This window comes from Aythya ferina, assembly GCF_964211825.1.
Source record: "Aythya ferina genome assembly, chromosome: 3".
Classification (NCBI taxonomy): domain Eukaryota; kingdom Metazoa; phylum Chordata; class Aves; order Anseriformes; family Anatidae; genus Aythya; species Aythya ferina.
The window spans coordinates 35308045-35325599 of NC_140298.1; the positions used below are offsets into that span (position 1 = coordinate 35308045).

Here is a 17555-nt window from a genome sequence, read left to right on the forward strand (position 1 = left end):
GAAAAAGAGAAAAGAAAAAAAAAAGAGGGTGTGTTACTAACCAGGAAGCAAAGCAAAGCTAAGTCTACAATAGCTGAGAACCCTGTCAGAGCACTGCTTGGGACTTCCTGCATTACAAAAACTTGAAGAAGCCTGCAACCATCCACTCTTCTCTTCTGTCTTACCAGTGTGCCAGAATTTGCTGTTTTGTTAACATAAACGCCAGCACTTAAAACACCTATTTCATGGTCCCTGACAAGAGGAAATAACTTGCTTTCAAAAAGCATAAACACTTCCTGAGAAATAACAGCGAAGAAAGCTTAGAAGAATGCAGTCCTAAAGATAAGCAAGTCACAGTATCTCATTTGAGGCTCTCCCAGTTCCAGTTGTCTTGTGAAAGCTTGGCATTGTAAGTACAAAACTCTAGCCCTCAAGTTCTCGGTTCCTCCTTTCCAAACACCTTCTCCCAGCACAGGCACATACTTTTACTGCTTCATTATGCAGAGAAGGGTCATGGCAGTGCTTGAGGACAGCAGGGACCAGAAGCACCATCTGTAACTGCACCAACTACAGCTCACGGGGTGGCTCTGTGATGAGAACCTTCCTTATTACTGCCAGCTCTTACCGCATTAATGACAGCTGAAGTTTAAGCACTGGAAAAATCACACTCCCCTCATTGACAGATTTTAAATCTACTTAGAGCTACATTCCAAGTTGAGCTGGCATAGCTCCCAGCTGGCAGAGAGGTAGTAAGCCCTCCTGCCCTTTTCACCATTTAATCCCTTGGTTTTGGCATCTGCACAGGGATTAATGCCAAGCGTCAAGACAGAAGAAGTCTTTCACATGAAAGAAGTGATCTGTAAAAGAAGCACAGAGAAAGCAGTCTAGAGGTAAGTGGCTAAACCCTAGTTTCTCAGCCTCACTGAGAACCAGCCTTCTCTTCTGGAGTTCCTGTTCTCTCTGCTCTACTGTGAGGAATTTGGAGTACCTTGCTGAGCTACCTCTACTGCCCAGACCTACAGCTGGACTGTCCATATTGCAATAACAACGTGGGTAACACACTGGCTGTATTCCTCACCTTTTTGTTTCAAAAAAACAAATCTCTTCCTTGTTAGTCCCAGACACTGCCATAACAAGAGACTGATGCACTTAAATCCTTCTCAACCAGAATACCTTCCAACTGTTGATCTGAAAATGCCAATTGCTGAAGTTTAATCAATCATTTCATATAGATTATTGCTGTGATTAAAGTGTATATAAATTCAGGCATGGGCACTTTCAGGTCCACAGCTGGTGGCCTATCCACCACAATTAAGATTCTTGTAAGTTAAGTGGTAATGTATTTACCCTCAGAAGGAATGGGTTAAGTAAACAAGAATGTTTTGAATGCAACATCGCTCTGCTGTAGAAGAACAGAAAATTGTGCTTATTGTTCTTTTCTTTCCCTTTATATACAGCAGAGGTTAATCTGAATATTCCTTTAAAAAGCCAGGAACTCAAAGTACTCTGTTCTTCTGTTTTCCATGATTAGCTTCAAAGCTAAACCTCTGCAGAGTACCTTGTCTCCAAGAAAAGCTGGACTGTGGAGGCAGGTAAGTACCTAGTTCCATAGGCTAAGCACAAAGCCATGGGAACAGGGAGGACAGAAGTAATGTTTGCTCGAGTAGGAAGTAAAAATAGAGCAATAGAGAGCAATGCATGCAAGACATTTGTTTTTCCTAACAACCTACCTTTTCTTTGTCTTATTTATCTTCATCTTCACATCTTGCTCATATAAATAAAAAATGGATAATTATTTTCTACAGCAGTAGAAATAGTTTCAGTTGCATTATACAACTGTATGTATCTGACACACTGCCTGTTGTTGTAGCCTACTAATGCACATGGAAGTTAAGCGTGTTAGATTCCAGCTAGCACTGTGTCAAGGGTGGAAAAAAAGAAGCCAGGAGATACTTAAAGATGAACTTTCCATAACTGAAGTGAACCTGGGAGAAGAACAACCTGCTGAAAGGACTAGTTCAGTGAAGGGAAATATGATACAAACCACATTACAGCAAAGAACCAGCCAATTGCAGTGTAGGGAAGAGATCAGCTTTGGCTTACTGGGACTAGCAAAACCAGTGATTTCCACAGTGTTCATTAAGTTTCTTTAAATGAATTCCATATTCTCTCCACTGACTACTTGCACGCCAGCATTATTTGAAGCTTGTAAATAATTCAAAACACCATTAGGAAATCTCCTACTGATTCCCCATGTGGCATAGTAAGAGAGTCTCTACTCATCTCCAGTTATGGACTCTGCACCACTGATGCAGAGACTGCCAGCAGTTAGTCTCAGAGGGACATGGAACAGCTGGGGAGGACCTGGACAGGCTCTTTCCTACTGTATGTTAGACAAAGTCAGAATATTTTTCAAAAGGCAATTACGTAGGTCTGATCTGTACATACCCAAACATTGCTATGAATGTTAATTTTGGAGTGTATTTTCACAAAACTTTTTTTTTCCCAAAAGCATCTTGTAGAATTATGTAGGTTCCAGTACACTGTCAGAAATGTAAGGTAGTATTTTCCATCATCTTTAAAAAATACAGATTTTCTTTTTGCAACAAGTGAGTACACACTTTAAGCAATAGTTTTTTCCCCTTTTCCTGGAAGAATGTATTTTGCAATAAAGGCAACAGAAGTAAAAGCAGTAGGGTCTTGCTTTAAAAGACAACAGTTAGTATATCTCCTGTAGCAAAGCAGAGACATGCCAATTAATGCACGTTACCCTTCCCAGTACACTAACTCGTTTTAAAGGCTGTATTTTTAGCTGCATAGTAGCTAACCTGCTCCACAGCATCAATGGGAGAATGAGAGTTTGGGTTTGATATTTAATGTTTCTCTCTCTTCCACCTTTGCTGCATTTTTTTCCTTTCACAGATAAAAAACCACCAGAACAATGTCCAATACATCTCACAGAGCTAGCTCTCACAAACATTTAAGTTGTCTGAAAATGACAGGTATTTGCAAAGATAGATATAGTACAAAATGGAGAAAAGTAGGTACAGAAGAGGCAGAAACACAGTAAAAGGTATTTGCTAAAATTGTAAGAGCATCCTCTTTAGTGCTACTTCAGTCATGGACAGAGCTTCAAGCAGAAGGGACCATTAGCAAACATCTTTGCTGGACCTAACAAGGAAAAAAAGCTCTTTCCCCCAGGTGACATAGCAGATACTACAGTTTAAAAAGTTACACTCTAAGCCCTTTAAATGTTAGGAGGCCATTTAAAAAGAACGAAAATGCAGTTTCTGAATTCCAAAGTAAAGAAGCAGGGAGATAAGAACTTGCATTTTTGTCATGTCCCTGCTTCTATATAATGTGATCAAAGTTGAATTTCTTAATTCAGAAACAAAAATAAGCCCTGCATCCTTTATGTTCATATTACAGTTTGGTAAATTTCATAAAGCTCACCTCAAACTGCCCTATTAATTATTATATTATTGTTGTTAAGTACAAAGGAAGCAGACAGGAAAGAGGAAGCTATTTCCCTTTGGAAAAAGTAATACACTTTCAAAATTAGAGAACACACAATCTGTGCTGTCAGTCAGAAGATCATATAAGGCTTGGTAGAGACACAAAACCTTTCCTTCTTTTCAACTTCAGCTTAATTTTAACCATAACTGCATTTTAAGAAACCCATTTCTCTGCCTAAACCTAAAGCAGAACTGTACAAGAATTAAAAGCCCAATCCGCTCTGCTCCCCCAAAGACATAAACCAAACAAAATCATGGTATGTTTATTACGTACTGATTTGTCACCCACCAATCAGGATCATTGGACGGTTTTTCATCTGGGAAATGTTAAACATGCCTAGAAATAAAATAAGGAACACATAAAAATCCTAGCTTTTTAGGGTTTAATTCATGCATCTGGTTTATATATTTAGGTTTCTGCTCTTCACAGTGCAACCTGCACGCTAGGAAAACCAAAGCTAAATAAAGATGAAGGGAACTAGGGGAGGAAGAATCGAGCATGATATTTAAAAACATTGCTGCCACAGTCTCCAAGCATCCAGCTACTATGTATCTATTGTACTGTAGAACCTTTTCAGAAAACATTTTTCACAATCTGAATTACAGTCCATCTAGTACAGAATTCAAACAACTCAGGACTACCTTATTTCTTAACCAGTTAATTATATGAGTTCTAGAGGTAAGCTATTAACAGTGTTCCTGGTCAAAGAGGTCTAATCACAAAAGGCCTCAAGGATAATACTGGGATTAACACAAGTCAGAGGAAGAAAGTGCCAGATAAATGTCGTTGATGGCCAAAAAGCCTTTACCAGATGGGAAAACACTCCCCCCTCTCCTTCTCAAATCAGAAATGCAGAAAGGAATGGTCTGAATGGAAAGGAATCATCACACACACCTTTATAAGGTACTATTTAATCTGGGTAAGAGCAACACATTTTGCAAGAAAATCTATACTCAGGCTTACAAACTTCTTTTAAATTTGTTTGACATATAACTACAAAAAAGCAAAAACACCTGTTATTAACCTGGCAGAACGTGCAAGAGACAAAAAGGGCCAAAGCAATTTTATTTTATTTTTTTTTTAAGTGTCATTACCTTATACAGAGCACTAGAGTAGCTACACAGTTCTGTATACTCAAAAAAGGAGTCTCCACTTCTAGAAAGTAGTTGAACTGACAACTCAGTTTAACTTCAGTACTTATTTTACAGAATGCTAGTGTTTGGAAAAGAGGGATCTGGTGCAACTCCATCAATTTCTGCTTAGCTTTACGCTTTGCTGTTGTGATCATTAGCAGTGGTATTTGCACCTCTTTGAAGAAAAAAATCAGTCTGAAAGACTTCTAGACAGTCTGGGTTCCAGGTCTTGTGGAGGGTTAGGAAATTCAAAACTGGCACCCAAATTTTGGAGTAACTGTACAACTGGGAAAGGACCAACTTTCTAGCAGAAAATGCTCTTTTATCAGATGGGAACATTCTTTAAGTAATGCAGCCCCATTCAAGAACCTTTTCCTTCCCTCCTTCTACTGTTGAGTCATTGCATCCCACTGCAGTAGGACACTTTTTGCCCTGGTCACTGCCATTATTTCTCCAATCCAGCAAACCTACCAGCATGCTGTTTCTTTTTCCTGCTCACTGCTGCTCCAATTATTTTAACCAACTCTTCCTGCGAGGCACCCGACCGTAGGTGATCTCTCAAGGACACTTCTGAACTCCCAAAAAGGCACACCTGCAGCCAAGCCAAGGAAACAAAAGAGAAGTGAGAAAGATTAAAATAAGCAGTCCTGCAACACACAAGGTTTAGGTCAATGATAAGAGAGATTTCTGTGAGGTAGCAGTCTCCGTTCAGCTGCATGGCTGCAACCTAGGACAACACTCTCTTATTGCACAGACTCCTACAGTTGTCAGGCTCTGAAGGTGACACCATAACACTGTTCTAAAGGTTGGCGTCCTGGCTGGTAAGCAAGCAAAGACAATCAGAGCAGCTCTCCATGGTCAGCTTAAAGGGAAGGCACATCCCAGTGATTATTTGTGGCTAAGGACAGAATGAGCTGAAACAAAACACACATTTCACTATTAGTAGGATTAAGTATAACTGCCACTTGACAACATTAAGCAGTGGTTTACTAGGCTACCAAATAATTAATTCAATTCCAGTAGGATCAATGCAGTGAGATTAGGAAGGTTTATGCTAGCAAGTCAGTACAGTACTCTGCTAACATTGTGAAGTAATGCTGTGAAACTACTTGTCCCTTTCACTACTCTGATACTGGGGAAAGAAGCCATGGGTACATGATAGACAGCTGACTAATGAAGCCAACAACCACATCCTTTCTTGGATTCAGATTTTAGATGCTGAGAGATTTCTGAACACATGTCCATACTGATCCTAATGATAAACCATGAGTCACTCTGGGGATTCAGTTTTTAATTACAGCAGTAGTTTTAAAGCAGAACAATATAAATGTGTCTTCTGTAACTTTTAAGATGTGACTGCATCATCAAAACCTTGTGTCGTTACCCTCTGTGGAGCACTAGAAAAGCAACTACGCATTTTTGCTCAGTAATTGGTCTTGAATCAACAGATCATACCCTCAAAGAGGTGGAAGGCATAAAACTAAAAAGGACAATTTACCTGGAAATTTAAATGGGAATTATGAATCCCTTAACATCACTCACCTGTTGCTTGTCTCTTTTTGGGGGTGAAGCAGTCTAGTAATAGTTTTTTGAGCTCATCACCTGAGACAAATCATTTATTTTAAGGAAGTGGGACAGAGAAGCGTATATTTCATGTGTAAACCCTTCCACAAAGTCTCACCGAAGTGAACTAGTAAGTTAAAAACCGTGACAGAAAACTGAAACAGTAACCTACATAGAAGCATGGCTACCTTTTACATGCTTGACTGCATAAGCCTGACTTCCTCAGAAAGGAAAATCTACTGACACAACCCTATCTAAAACAGGAAGTGAGCTTTTATTAAATTTAGTTCTTTTTCTCCTTTAACCGAGTAGATACCCTGCTGGAAAATGCCGATATTATGCATCAGAACACTTATTTGACTATCAACTCTCATAGTCTGGCTCCAGTTTATAGGATAGCTACTCTTTTCTTTCCCCTGCTCTCTCTCCAGACCTCATCAGTCTGCTTTACCATACAAACCTCAATTCATCATCCTTCTAGTTCTATTTTTAGGGCTCTGTTGTTCTCTATCATACAGCTAAGGTTCGGTTCTATTAATACTGCATGTCATCTTTTACAAGCATTTCTCAGTTACCTCAAAGTAAAGAGTTCTGAAGAGGTCTAGTCTATTAGAGAAAAAGCTTTATGGAGATTTTCTTTCTCTCTCTCCATGTCCACACACAGACAGCCTGAAAAGTTTACGTAACCTAAGCTCATTGGGCCTTCAGGCTGCCTCGGTCATATGACATTAGACAGCAGCACAGCTGTTGTCAATATCAGGTGACAATGTGTAAGTGCCAATTTTTAATTGAAAACTTTAATTTTTCCCCAGAAACTGCCAGTTTTAACGTGGCAGGAAACGGTTATCCCTCCCCTTTCTACAGCCGCTGAGCAAATGTACAGCCTGCTCTTGAATGAGAAGAGTTCCAAGATGATGTTTGGTGAAACAGGACAGGATCCTTGGGGAACAAAAAATCCAAGCCCTAACAGCTGCTTGGATCTTTACTCTTCTCTCTTAAGCGGGAAATCATCTGCTTGTCACATGTTTAAGATGATTTTGAATCAAAGATTTAAATAAATGTTTATATTTACTGGCCTTGAAACCGATGTTTTACAACTGAAGTTAGCTATGTTAGCAAAACAGAGAAACCAAAAAACATGATGTAACAGTTCCCTAACAGCCCAGGAAACTTGAACAGGAACAAATACTGCAACAAATCGAAGGACAGATAAGCTGGAGTTCGGAAGGAAAGATGCTTAATTATTACCAGCTACCTTACATCCCAGCTACTTTTCAGGGGAAAATTTCAACATCAGTTAAGCTTCATGAAAGCAAAAAGAGAACCATGTTTCACCACCAACCTTCAGGTTCCCATCTGCTGTTATCCTCAGCCTATTGCAGGATCCACAGAAGTGCTCTGACATGGAGGTAATGAAGCTGATTTGTCCCTGGAAATGTGGCACTTTATAACTCTAAAGAAATGCAGGGGAGAAAAAAAAAAAGAAGTTTATATTAGACTCCTCATTTTTAAAAGCTCCGTGTGCCCAAATACCAGAAGACACTTCATTGGTTCTAAGGTCACGCAAGACAAAAAACTGAAGTCAGTTTTGTCAGGTGTTCCAGCCTATTCTACCCTTTCCTTTCTCCTGGAAATTCACGAACTTGTTACATTTGCTCTTGTAGTTATCAACTGGTAGGTGATGCTAAAATGGATTTTCTTACTCAGACGAGACACAGATTCACACAGGCTAGAAATTCCCAATGTGACACTGCACACTCCAAAGCAATGTTATTTCACTGAACAACTGGTTCATCAGGCTTATTAATGTTTATTCAGACACACAAACTTGGACTGCCAGAAGTTTCAAAAGCTGTGAATACAGGATATAATCCTGCCATTCTTTATATGGGTCCAAGGCATCTAATGAACTCATTGTGTTTCTACAGGTAAAGATTATGACCAGTGTTTTAAGTAAGAGCCAAACCACATGCAGGCACTCATCCCACCAAAATCCCACAATTACTACACTCTAACTTTAAAAAAAATTAGAAACAAAACAAAACAGCTTTGCTTGTCACATACAAATACTGAACTTGTCAGAATTAAGTAATGTGGGGCAGGAAGAGGGGAAAGAGTAGGAGTGTATTTCATATGTTCTGTCTATCCCCACCTTGGCTGTACTGGAAGCTTCACAGGGCAATTTCTCCAATTCAGGCCATCGCTGTTTAATTGTATCAAGCATTTCTTTGTAGCTCACCATCTTCTTGAAGTTCCACTTATTGCCTAGAATTAACAAAACCAGCACTACTTTAGATTGTGGATTTTATTTTAATTAGAAAAGAACCACCTTTACATTTCTCCACAACTCTCAGTTTTCCCTGTAGGCATCCCAGTCCCAAGTAATCCTGCTACTAATCCTTCTCCAACAAAGCCAGGGAAGATGCATAAACTGTAAAAGACACAACATAAAACTTAAGGCAATTCCTAATCCCCCAAAGGAGCTCATCAAAACTTCTGGAGACAAGCCCAAGAAGTAAATAGCCCCAAGCGAATTCACATATACCCACAGCACACCACATGCCACAAAGAATCTCAGAGGATTGTTTACCATCAAAGGGCATGTATTCTATGAACCGCACATCCAGGGGAAGATCCTTTGTGAACTCCACAAAGCCCAGCAGTTCATCCTCATTGAAGCCTCGCATAACCACACAGTTTACCTGCAGGAAAAGCAGACACCTGAAATTAGTGAGCAGAACATGACTTCCTTACATTTTACAGAAGGTTTTGTAGTCCTTGCAGAACACAAAGTAGATGGAAAAAACAATTTATTTTAAAAGAAAAGAGAGAAGTTGGAAGGACTGAAATGGTACAGACAATTGTTTCTGTCAAACTCACCTTTAATTTTTTACATCCAATCTAACAATTTTTGCCATGCTAGTTAAAGCTACATAACACAGAGACTGTCTTAGCCATCTAATGCATGACAGTTTTGCTGTCTAAAATGACAGCTTCATTCCCTAGACCCACATTGTACAGCTTCTGTAAAAGCACTGTCAGGGGAGCTTCTATAGCACTCTTTTCGGCAGACCACAGGAAAATGCCCCAGACCAAGATAAATTCACAGAGCACTCTGCACTCATAGGCTGCAGGACAGCTAGCTATGCCTCCCTCCAAAGGGAGATTAAAACTGAGCTTTTTTTCGCTATCCTCATGAATAGTCATAAAATCATGAAGGCTGGAAAAGACCTCCGAGATCATAAAGAGCCTCAGGTCCTCTCCTCTTTATCTTATCTCCTTTATCTCTTCCCTGTTAGCAAGGCAGACAAGTGTAGAATGCCATCAGTCTTACAATCTTGCAGGAAAAGCCTAAAACCCAGTTTCATTTTAAATGCTTTGCATAGCTCTATAGCCTATGCCACTTACACATATTTGATCTTAAAAAACACTGGTGAAACAGAGGGGAACTACAGCTGCAGAACTGCAAACAGCTGAGTTAAGTGAAGTTTCATGTTACAGCTAAGCAGCTCTACCTGCACCCCCAAAGCAGAACTCCCTTTGCCTGTTTCTCTGGCACTCATCAGAGTCTGCTGTGAGCAGCTGATGGAGATAAACTAGGAGAAAATTTATGTCTTTCTGCAGGGTTGTTTTCTGCCTGTTAACTCCCTTGGCAAAGTTCACAGCTGGGTCAGACAAGTGCCAACTCTACAGAGGGGGTAGGAGGAGGTAAGCACAGAGCAGGACCACCCTGGAGCCTGCAGCTAGGCAGTCAATGGGCTTTGTGGCAGCGTGAACCCATATCCTCAACTGCCTCAGGTAATATGAATTTCCCCATCACCTCATGATGTGATCTTCAGACTTACCAAAAATTATTCAGAGAGGTGTAGGGGGGAACAAATTCCTCATCAGGTGAGCTGTAACTTTTATCACAAGTTACGGTAAAACAACAGTTCCAGAGTAAATAAACACTGCCTTTACCTTAACAGGACGGTAGCCAAGTTCAGTAGCTTTGTGGATTCCTTCCATTACCTTGTGAAAGCCTAAGATATAGAAGGGATAAGATCATTTTTCTTGTATAAAAACAGAACACAGAAGAAGGTAGAGGACAAAAGGATGACAAATAAAAAACAATCCAATTCAGAAGGTATTGTGTTAAAAGTACGATGAGCTGCAGAGAGACTTTCATGGAAACACTCTCCCTCCCCTAAAGGCTGCCAGTGTTACTATGGTCAAGTCAGTGAGATAATTTTTTTTGTTAACTAAGTATTTGTGTCAAAAATATTGGGATGCTTTTTTCCATCTTTGGACGTCCATATATCATTAACATATGACTCTCCAGTCCCCCATACTTAAGCTTTGCCTTGTATTGTGTCCTTCTTAAAGGGAGTGGCAAACGTTTGTGAATTGCCTCCAGATGCAATGAAGAAAGAATACTAAATTCATGTTTATTTGATAATAATAGCACATGTGTCTTTGCTAAAACAACAGAATCTCACTGGTCTGAATCAGATACTTACACTGTTGCTAAGTGAATTTAAAAGGATCTTTCTAAAAGTGCACGTGGGGAGAAGCAGAGTTAGGAACCAACAAAAGCCCCCCAGTTCCCCATTCATCCCTACCCACAGATGAAATTGGTTTCCCAAAGCTACTGACGATCCTTTAGAGTTCACAAGCAGTGTTTTACAGGATCATCATTTTATGACTACTTCGAACATGTGGATTTGGTGACCACAATGTGTGGGGGGCATGGGTCAGAGCATTTAGGAAAGCAACTCAGTCGTCTTTTGGCCTTTGAAAACATATTAGATGTGTCAAGAGCTGCAGTGACTTCAAGGAATGAAGTGCCCAGACTCACACTACCCTTTAGCATGGTCTATACCTGTCAACTGCTCCCAGACACAGAGATAGAGTTAATTAAGAGCAAGCACTTTCTCCCCCTACATGCACCTCCTACACAGGAAAGAAAAAAAAAAAAAGAAAAAAAAGGAGGTATGTAATTTCACGATTCCAAAGGCCTTTAGGGAAACCTCTTAATCACCTCATTCAAACCACACCTTCTGTCAACTCTAAAGTTAAGACCTTTCATTGAGATATCACTTTTAGGTTTGACAGATTGCTCCTTCCCTGCCACACTCACCAGCTGGCAGAGAAACAAGGTGATAGTAGCAAGAATGAAATGGAAAGCTGCTAACCATTGGGTACATTTCTGGTGAGTGGATGTGCACAGCTGTTAGTATTGTGTTTGTGAACATCTCTCCTAACCAGTTATGTACTCGACTGAGCACCCTTCCTCTTTTACTCTCCAACCTCAGGTGACAAACCACTGCATGAGACTGAGCAACTCCTCCCACAGCTGTAGCCTCCAACAGCAAATAAGTTTACATATGCTAGCAAAGGGGCAGTATCTTTTCGGAGCTTGTGCTGATAATCCCTGTGCTGTTGTTATTCGTACCTTTTTCTGGGTAGGTCCATCAGCCTCCTTTCCCTATCTCTTATCTAGTGGAAACTCAGGTTCTCTGGTGAGAAGATCATAGCTTCAATAAAAATAGCTCACTTCATAATCTGTGTGTGCGTGATACTTAATGTGTTCCAGATCAGAACAAAAAGGAGAGACGTGCAGGTTTCACTTAACTGCTTCCTGGTTGGTAAAGATATCAAGCATGGACACGGGAAAACAGAAGACACTAATCACTTTATGAACAGGTCACAATGCTACTCCTGGATGCAAAAAGAGGTGAAGAGCAAGGAGGGGACATTAAAGTAACTAACGCAAACAACTGTTTGAAGTTATAACTTCTCACCCTTCTCCATCACCTAGTTGTTTTGCATGCACCCAGGAAGTCTGCAGCACTGGTGACAGCTTTCCTTCCAATTAAACAAGTTTGTGCACTGAATATGGCATGAGAGATGACACCTTGCTGTAAACGCATCCCGGAGCCATGAATGGGATCAAAAAGCTCTGCAACAGCTCAGAAAATCTTATGTGCAACTTCAGGATTGCAGAAAGGTGAAACTGAAATCAACTAAAAAGGACAGAAAGCAATCACTAGCAAGCATCAAAAACCCCAAACAAGTAGGCACGTAAAGGTATGGAAGAAGACTACAGCTTGCAATGCATCCAAATTAATGTTCTAACCAGTTCAGTCTCTTACCTCTTACTACTCTAGCACAAGAATGCTGTTTATAACAGCTGTCAAAAACCTCTACCAAAAAAAACACTATTTTGATTAACAACCATTACGAGCTTGTTTCCACTAAAAGATTTAGGGAGCAGGGTAATTATTTAAAATAAAAAATTGATAGAGTAATAAGTAAATTTGTAACTGCATTTCATATTTTAAAGTTAACTGTTTTCTATTTTTATTTTTGGAAAGCTGTTAGGAGTTTATCTGTATTGCCATAAAGTACTTGATGAAGCTTCCCTTCTAGATCAAAATCCTTATGTGTTAATGGAATTGCAAACAGAATAAATCTGAAATATTTCAAAACTTGAGAGCAAAAATGAGTACTAGATGTCATTGTGTCAGAAAAGATTGTCCAGACACAGAAAAAGTTCTCAACATTTTGTTTCACAGTTCAACATTACAACCTACCCCGTGCTCCAGCCAATACAAATTTTCAGTATTTTCATCTTTTCAAATTTCTTCTGAACCATAACCTTAGCCAACTTTAGCACAGTTACAGTGCTTGCAAGCAGTATTCTGCAGAGATTCTTCACCACATCCAGAATTATCCCATGTGGGACAACACCTCCCAACATTTCATCCTTGCAAGAACAAAGGTTTCGAGACAATGCTTAATGATCTACTTACAGTAACATATCATCTCATTTTCTTTGTACTGAACAAAAAGAGGGGACAGACAGCGAAGCAGGTTAGACTGGCTTCGTGCAATGCCAAATACTTTTAATTTATTCATCCCTTGGAATGTAGTAGATAGGGAATAGAAGAAATCTTATGGTCCTCTAACTTGCTTTCACTCATCAGTGATCTCTCTGATCACCTCACAGCTGTTCTCTATACCCCAACCATTTGGGAATAAAAGCAGGTGTAATGCAGGTAATCTGCATTAAAGATACAAAATCAAAACCTTAGAACGAGTTTCCAGAGGAGCAGAAAAAATTATTTCAAGTTTCTTGAGTTCCTGGGTAGCTCCACTTAGACGACACCTTTGCCTTCCACAGAAATTACCAGACTGTTGGAGTCTATGACCAGGAATCCCTCTCACCTTAATACAGCTATATCCTGAAGCCTCTGGAACTGCCACACGAGACAGGGTAGCACAGTACGGCAGACGCTTTATTCTCTGCTCATTCCATACTTGGAAATCTCCTATTAAATAAAAACCCTCAAAAACAATTAAAAATATTTTTACATAATTTCAGCCCTTAACAAAAGGAAAAAAAAATATATAAAACCACTCAGCAATGCTATTTTTTACCCGATTTTGATTAAAAAAAAAAAAAAAAAAGTATCTAGAATCTATTTTCCTCTTTAAAAAATACTGACTCAGAAGTTTCCCTGTTCATTCTCTATGCTATTTATGAGACCATTTTCATTCTATGTGGTTAGAGTCTTTTTATCTTTAAAGAGGAGAAGAAGTATTTGCCACTGCAGTAGCAATGAGGGTCCTGTTTCCAGTGAATGTCACAAATCAGGTAACATTCAAATGCATAGGGCAGAGGAAAAGAGCACAGTCAACACCTGCTTGTGATTATATACTCCCAGATATTTCTCTGCATGCCAATTATGCCATGACACAATCACATTAATAAAACAGCCTAAGCTGGAAGGATACCGTTCCAGTCAGATTTGTGACAGCAACAGATTTCTGCACCGTGAAGTAGAAACCTGAAGAAGCGCTCCCAGAGAGACTGTAGACAAGAACCCCTTTCTACACCTGTCAGCAGAAATTCAATTTGATAGTGGAGTGATTCTGTGAAATGTTGAAATTACTTTTCACAGCATCCCAGATTTGTTCAGCTCTTGCCACATACACTTAGCTTAGGTTATTGCACCATCTAGTGGCTACCTGGAAGTTTTGTCTGAATTACCAGGTCACAGACTGACAAAGTTGTATTACTACACAGAAACAGAATGATACAAGACTATCAGTTTTAGGCTGGAAAGAAGCTCAAACATTTATGACTGAACTTCGTGAGGAACTTTAGGATTCATTAAACAAGAATGGGTAACACTGGACATATCTAAGCATTTTTGAAACTGTGTCTGGAATTACTAGCTCAATCAGAGAGAAGTTACAAAGCTAGCAGCCTTCCTCAAATGAATGCAGGCGCAGTTTATTTTTAGTCCTATTAAAATGTAGTGCTGTAGGGAACACCACTAATCACAAATGAAACCACAGCTAGCACATCCCAATCATAACTTTCAGAAACTGCTGCTATTTGTGACAAAGGAATTAATTTTTGTGGCATATTAGTCCTTGGCTGCTACAGTGGGAAAACCTGATCTTTGAACAATGTTAGAGAACAGTGACATGAGACCAGCACAAGATTTGCAGAGTCCTCTTGACTTCCATTACTAACTGTTACTCAGCCAGTTACTGGCAGCTGTAGGCACAGTCCCACTGCCTGTTGGTGAGCTGAGTCTCTCCGCCTCTCCCAGCTCTGACTGAAGAGGCTCTGCCTCTCTAAGGGCTGTAGAAAGAAAGTCACCATCAAAATTGCTCATGGAGGTTGTTTTCCCTAGCCTCAAAATGGTAGTAACTCATCTCTCTCCCAGAACAACTGAGTGTGAAAGACAAACCAAGCAACTCACAACGGTACTATAAGTGTTAACAACATTGCCTTAGGTGATAAGCCGATACCTTTCCTCCGGACAACGAATTCATATTTAGCTGGGACCAAAGTATCCAGGCTAATGTTAACGGCATTCACGCCTGCCTCCTTCAGTCGGGGCAGCAGTCTGGCTAAGTTGATCCCGTTGGTTGTGATGGCAATGGTTTTCAGCCCTTCTAGCTTGTTCAGTTGACCTAGAAAAACAAAACATGAAGAAAAATAACAGGAGCACTTTAGAAAAAGTATTAATTCAACTGTAAGATACACGGGAAAAATCCAGAAGATTTAAGAAACAAAAGAATTCACTGAGGGTGTGTGGAAACCAAGGACACCAGCATTTCAGCCTTCGTCCAGCTGTACTGGTTTTAAGAGATCCATTTTAACACAAACCCATTTCAGAAGGTATAAATGACAGCAGTTTGTTGTAAGCAAAACTGGTTATAAAGAACTTTGAAAATGCATGCTAATTTTGTTTTGTTTCTTAAACACCTACTTTAGTGTTAGAAGGCCTCTGATCTCCTTTTCCACCTTTTCCTCAATCTAGCCTTGCAAACTGAATTCTGTGCCCTGTAATAATAATAATAATAAGCCATCCCTTTTACACCTGGCACCTGCAACTAGCTGCATTTATGTAGCAACATTTATCCTGTTATGCTTCAGAAAAGCCAGTCCTAACCTAGAGGCAGCTGCCAGCAGTAGTGACTTCAAATTGCCAAAAGAAATAGCATCTATACCCCCAACCAGAGAAAAAAAAGGCCAGCATATGAGACTGTTACAGACTATCTGATGCAACATCCAGTGGACAAAAGCACTTGCACTTGACAACTGAAATCTTTCCATTACGCACTGAGGCATGCCAGCCAACTGAAGAGGGCTAATGCAAGACACTCAAAACAAAATAAAACCACAAAAGAAACAGTTAACAGCATGAGATTAAAAAATAGCTGCCTCCTCATAAGATAGATGAGGAAATCCTCAGCATATCCGATTTCCAGAAGGCAGCCTTTCAAACCCCAGTTATCAGTACAAGAACTAATAGGAAAAAAAAGTCCTAAACCTCATAAACCACTCACAAAAGCATAACCAAAGCAGTCATTTTCTTTTCTTATTTTCCCTCCTCCTTCCTTCTCTCATAGCGCCAACTCTAATTACATGAAAAATATTTTAAGAACCCTTATTCTTGGGGCAGCTTTAGTTACAACACAAATATTTCACAGTCCCTTCTTCACTGCCTATTTTACCTCTATTTGTTCATGTGGATAAGGGTTTTACTTCTGCTTTATTTCATTTCCCAGCTGCTCTTGAAAACATTCAGCCTAAGCTCAGCCCAGAACTCTGGAACGGGACAAACAGGATAACACCAAGGATGCTGAAGCATACATCAGCAGCATTTTGCATCATGATTAAGAGCCCTGTAAAGATATCTAGAACCTAATATCGTAACAGAAGAGCAGTCTTTACTGAGAACTGATTTTTTTCTGGCATGCTTCTATTCACCTCACAAAATCCTCCCTATTGACCAAGAATAACCTTCTCCTGGTAGATAAGTGCTATTGGCCTAAGTTTGCAAAAAAATCATTTAACACTAGCTAACATTAAGCAGGCTTGTCTTTCTGACAGCATGGGATACACTCTACAGTCAGGGGAAAGGACATGAACACCACTACTTTTATTTACAGCCTCAGAACACACAAAATACTTAAACTCCTAAGAGAGAAGAAAAAACTAGCTGCCATATAGGCTTCACTGCTAGAAATGTAAAATGCATAAAGGCATAGAATAAAACCGAACCCATGCTGCAATGCTGCAGCCTTAAAATGGAAAACTAAAAAAAAAAAAAAACAACAAAAAAAAGCATGAACTGTTTAGGTCACTTAGTGCAGGCAGCAGCTCTCATCAATGCATTTTCTTCCTCCCATTCCAGGATGAGATACAGGATGAGGCACTGGAAATACTCTAATATGCAGAACCATCTGTAATAATTTGGATAGAACCCAACTACAAGAAACTGGAGATGGAGACTTAGAGCTGTGACCAACAGATTAAAATGAACCAGTCAGTACACTGTTTAGATAAGTGGAACATCTGCAGGTTTTTTTTTTTTTTTTTATTGTTGTTGTCTTCTAATTTCAAAATGGATTAAAGAGGTTTCATAATGTTGTAACTCACCTTTTACCTGTTTAAGTCTGGTTGCTGAGTGCTTTAGCAACAATCAGCATAAGCAAATGCAATTGATAAAACTATCAAGTAAACCAGGAAACAGAACAGATGCTGTAATTCAATAGCATGAAGATAAAAACTTATTTGTGCAGCTCAAGCCATCAAATAAAGCCCTTTACGTTTACATTTTTGGTTAAAATCAGAAGCATTTCCTTAAATACATGAGTTTCTTATATGTTCTCCTCCAGCAGTTTATTCAATTATATTTCTCCTGACTGAGCCCAGAAAAGGTATTTTTATCTCCTAATACGTGCATTAACAAATCTACCCTGCACAGCATCACTCTGGAAATATGTAGGCTGCTATAAAAAGCCCGCCCTGGAAAATGATTTTGTCAGTGGAGAGCTGCACTTCTCAGATGATAA

General features: G+C 39.6%; 1 protein-coding gene and 1 long non-coding RNA gene across 6 annotated transcripts in view; one reads left to right on the forward strand and one right to left on the reverse strand.

The window, feature by feature from the left end:
• Positions 1–17555, reverse strand: part of MOCS1 (molybdenum cofactor synthesis 1) — a 32170-nt gene that overhangs the window by 3741 nt on the left and 10874 nt on the right. For 3 of the 5 annotated variants that reach the window (XM_084513787.1, XM_084513788.1, XM_084513789.1), the window contains exons 4-10: positions 15000–15164; positions 10152–10213; positions 8782–8893; positions 8344–8456; positions 7534–7644; positions 5100–5220; positions 3784–3831 (exon numbers count right to left, since the gene is read on the reverse strand). In XM_084513787.1, coding sequence (XP_084369913.1) covers positions 3784–3831; positions 5100–5220; positions 7534–7644; positions 8344–8456; positions 8782–8893; positions 10152–10213; positions 15000–15164 — 732 coding nt within the window. Of the gene's footprint in view, positions 1–3768; positions 3832–5099; positions 5221–7533; positions 7645–8343; positions 8457–8781; positions 8894–10151; positions 10214–14999; positions 15165–17555 lie in introns of all 5 variants that reach the window. The other 2 variants (XM_084513790.1, XM_084513786.1) reach the window with 2 other exon arrangements.
• Positions 5–7123, forward strand: LOC311434011. Its single transcript, XR_014691200.1, has 2 exons — positions 5–1571; positions 7004–7123. It is a non-coding gene; the product is annotated as an uncharacterized lncRNA (long non-coding RNA).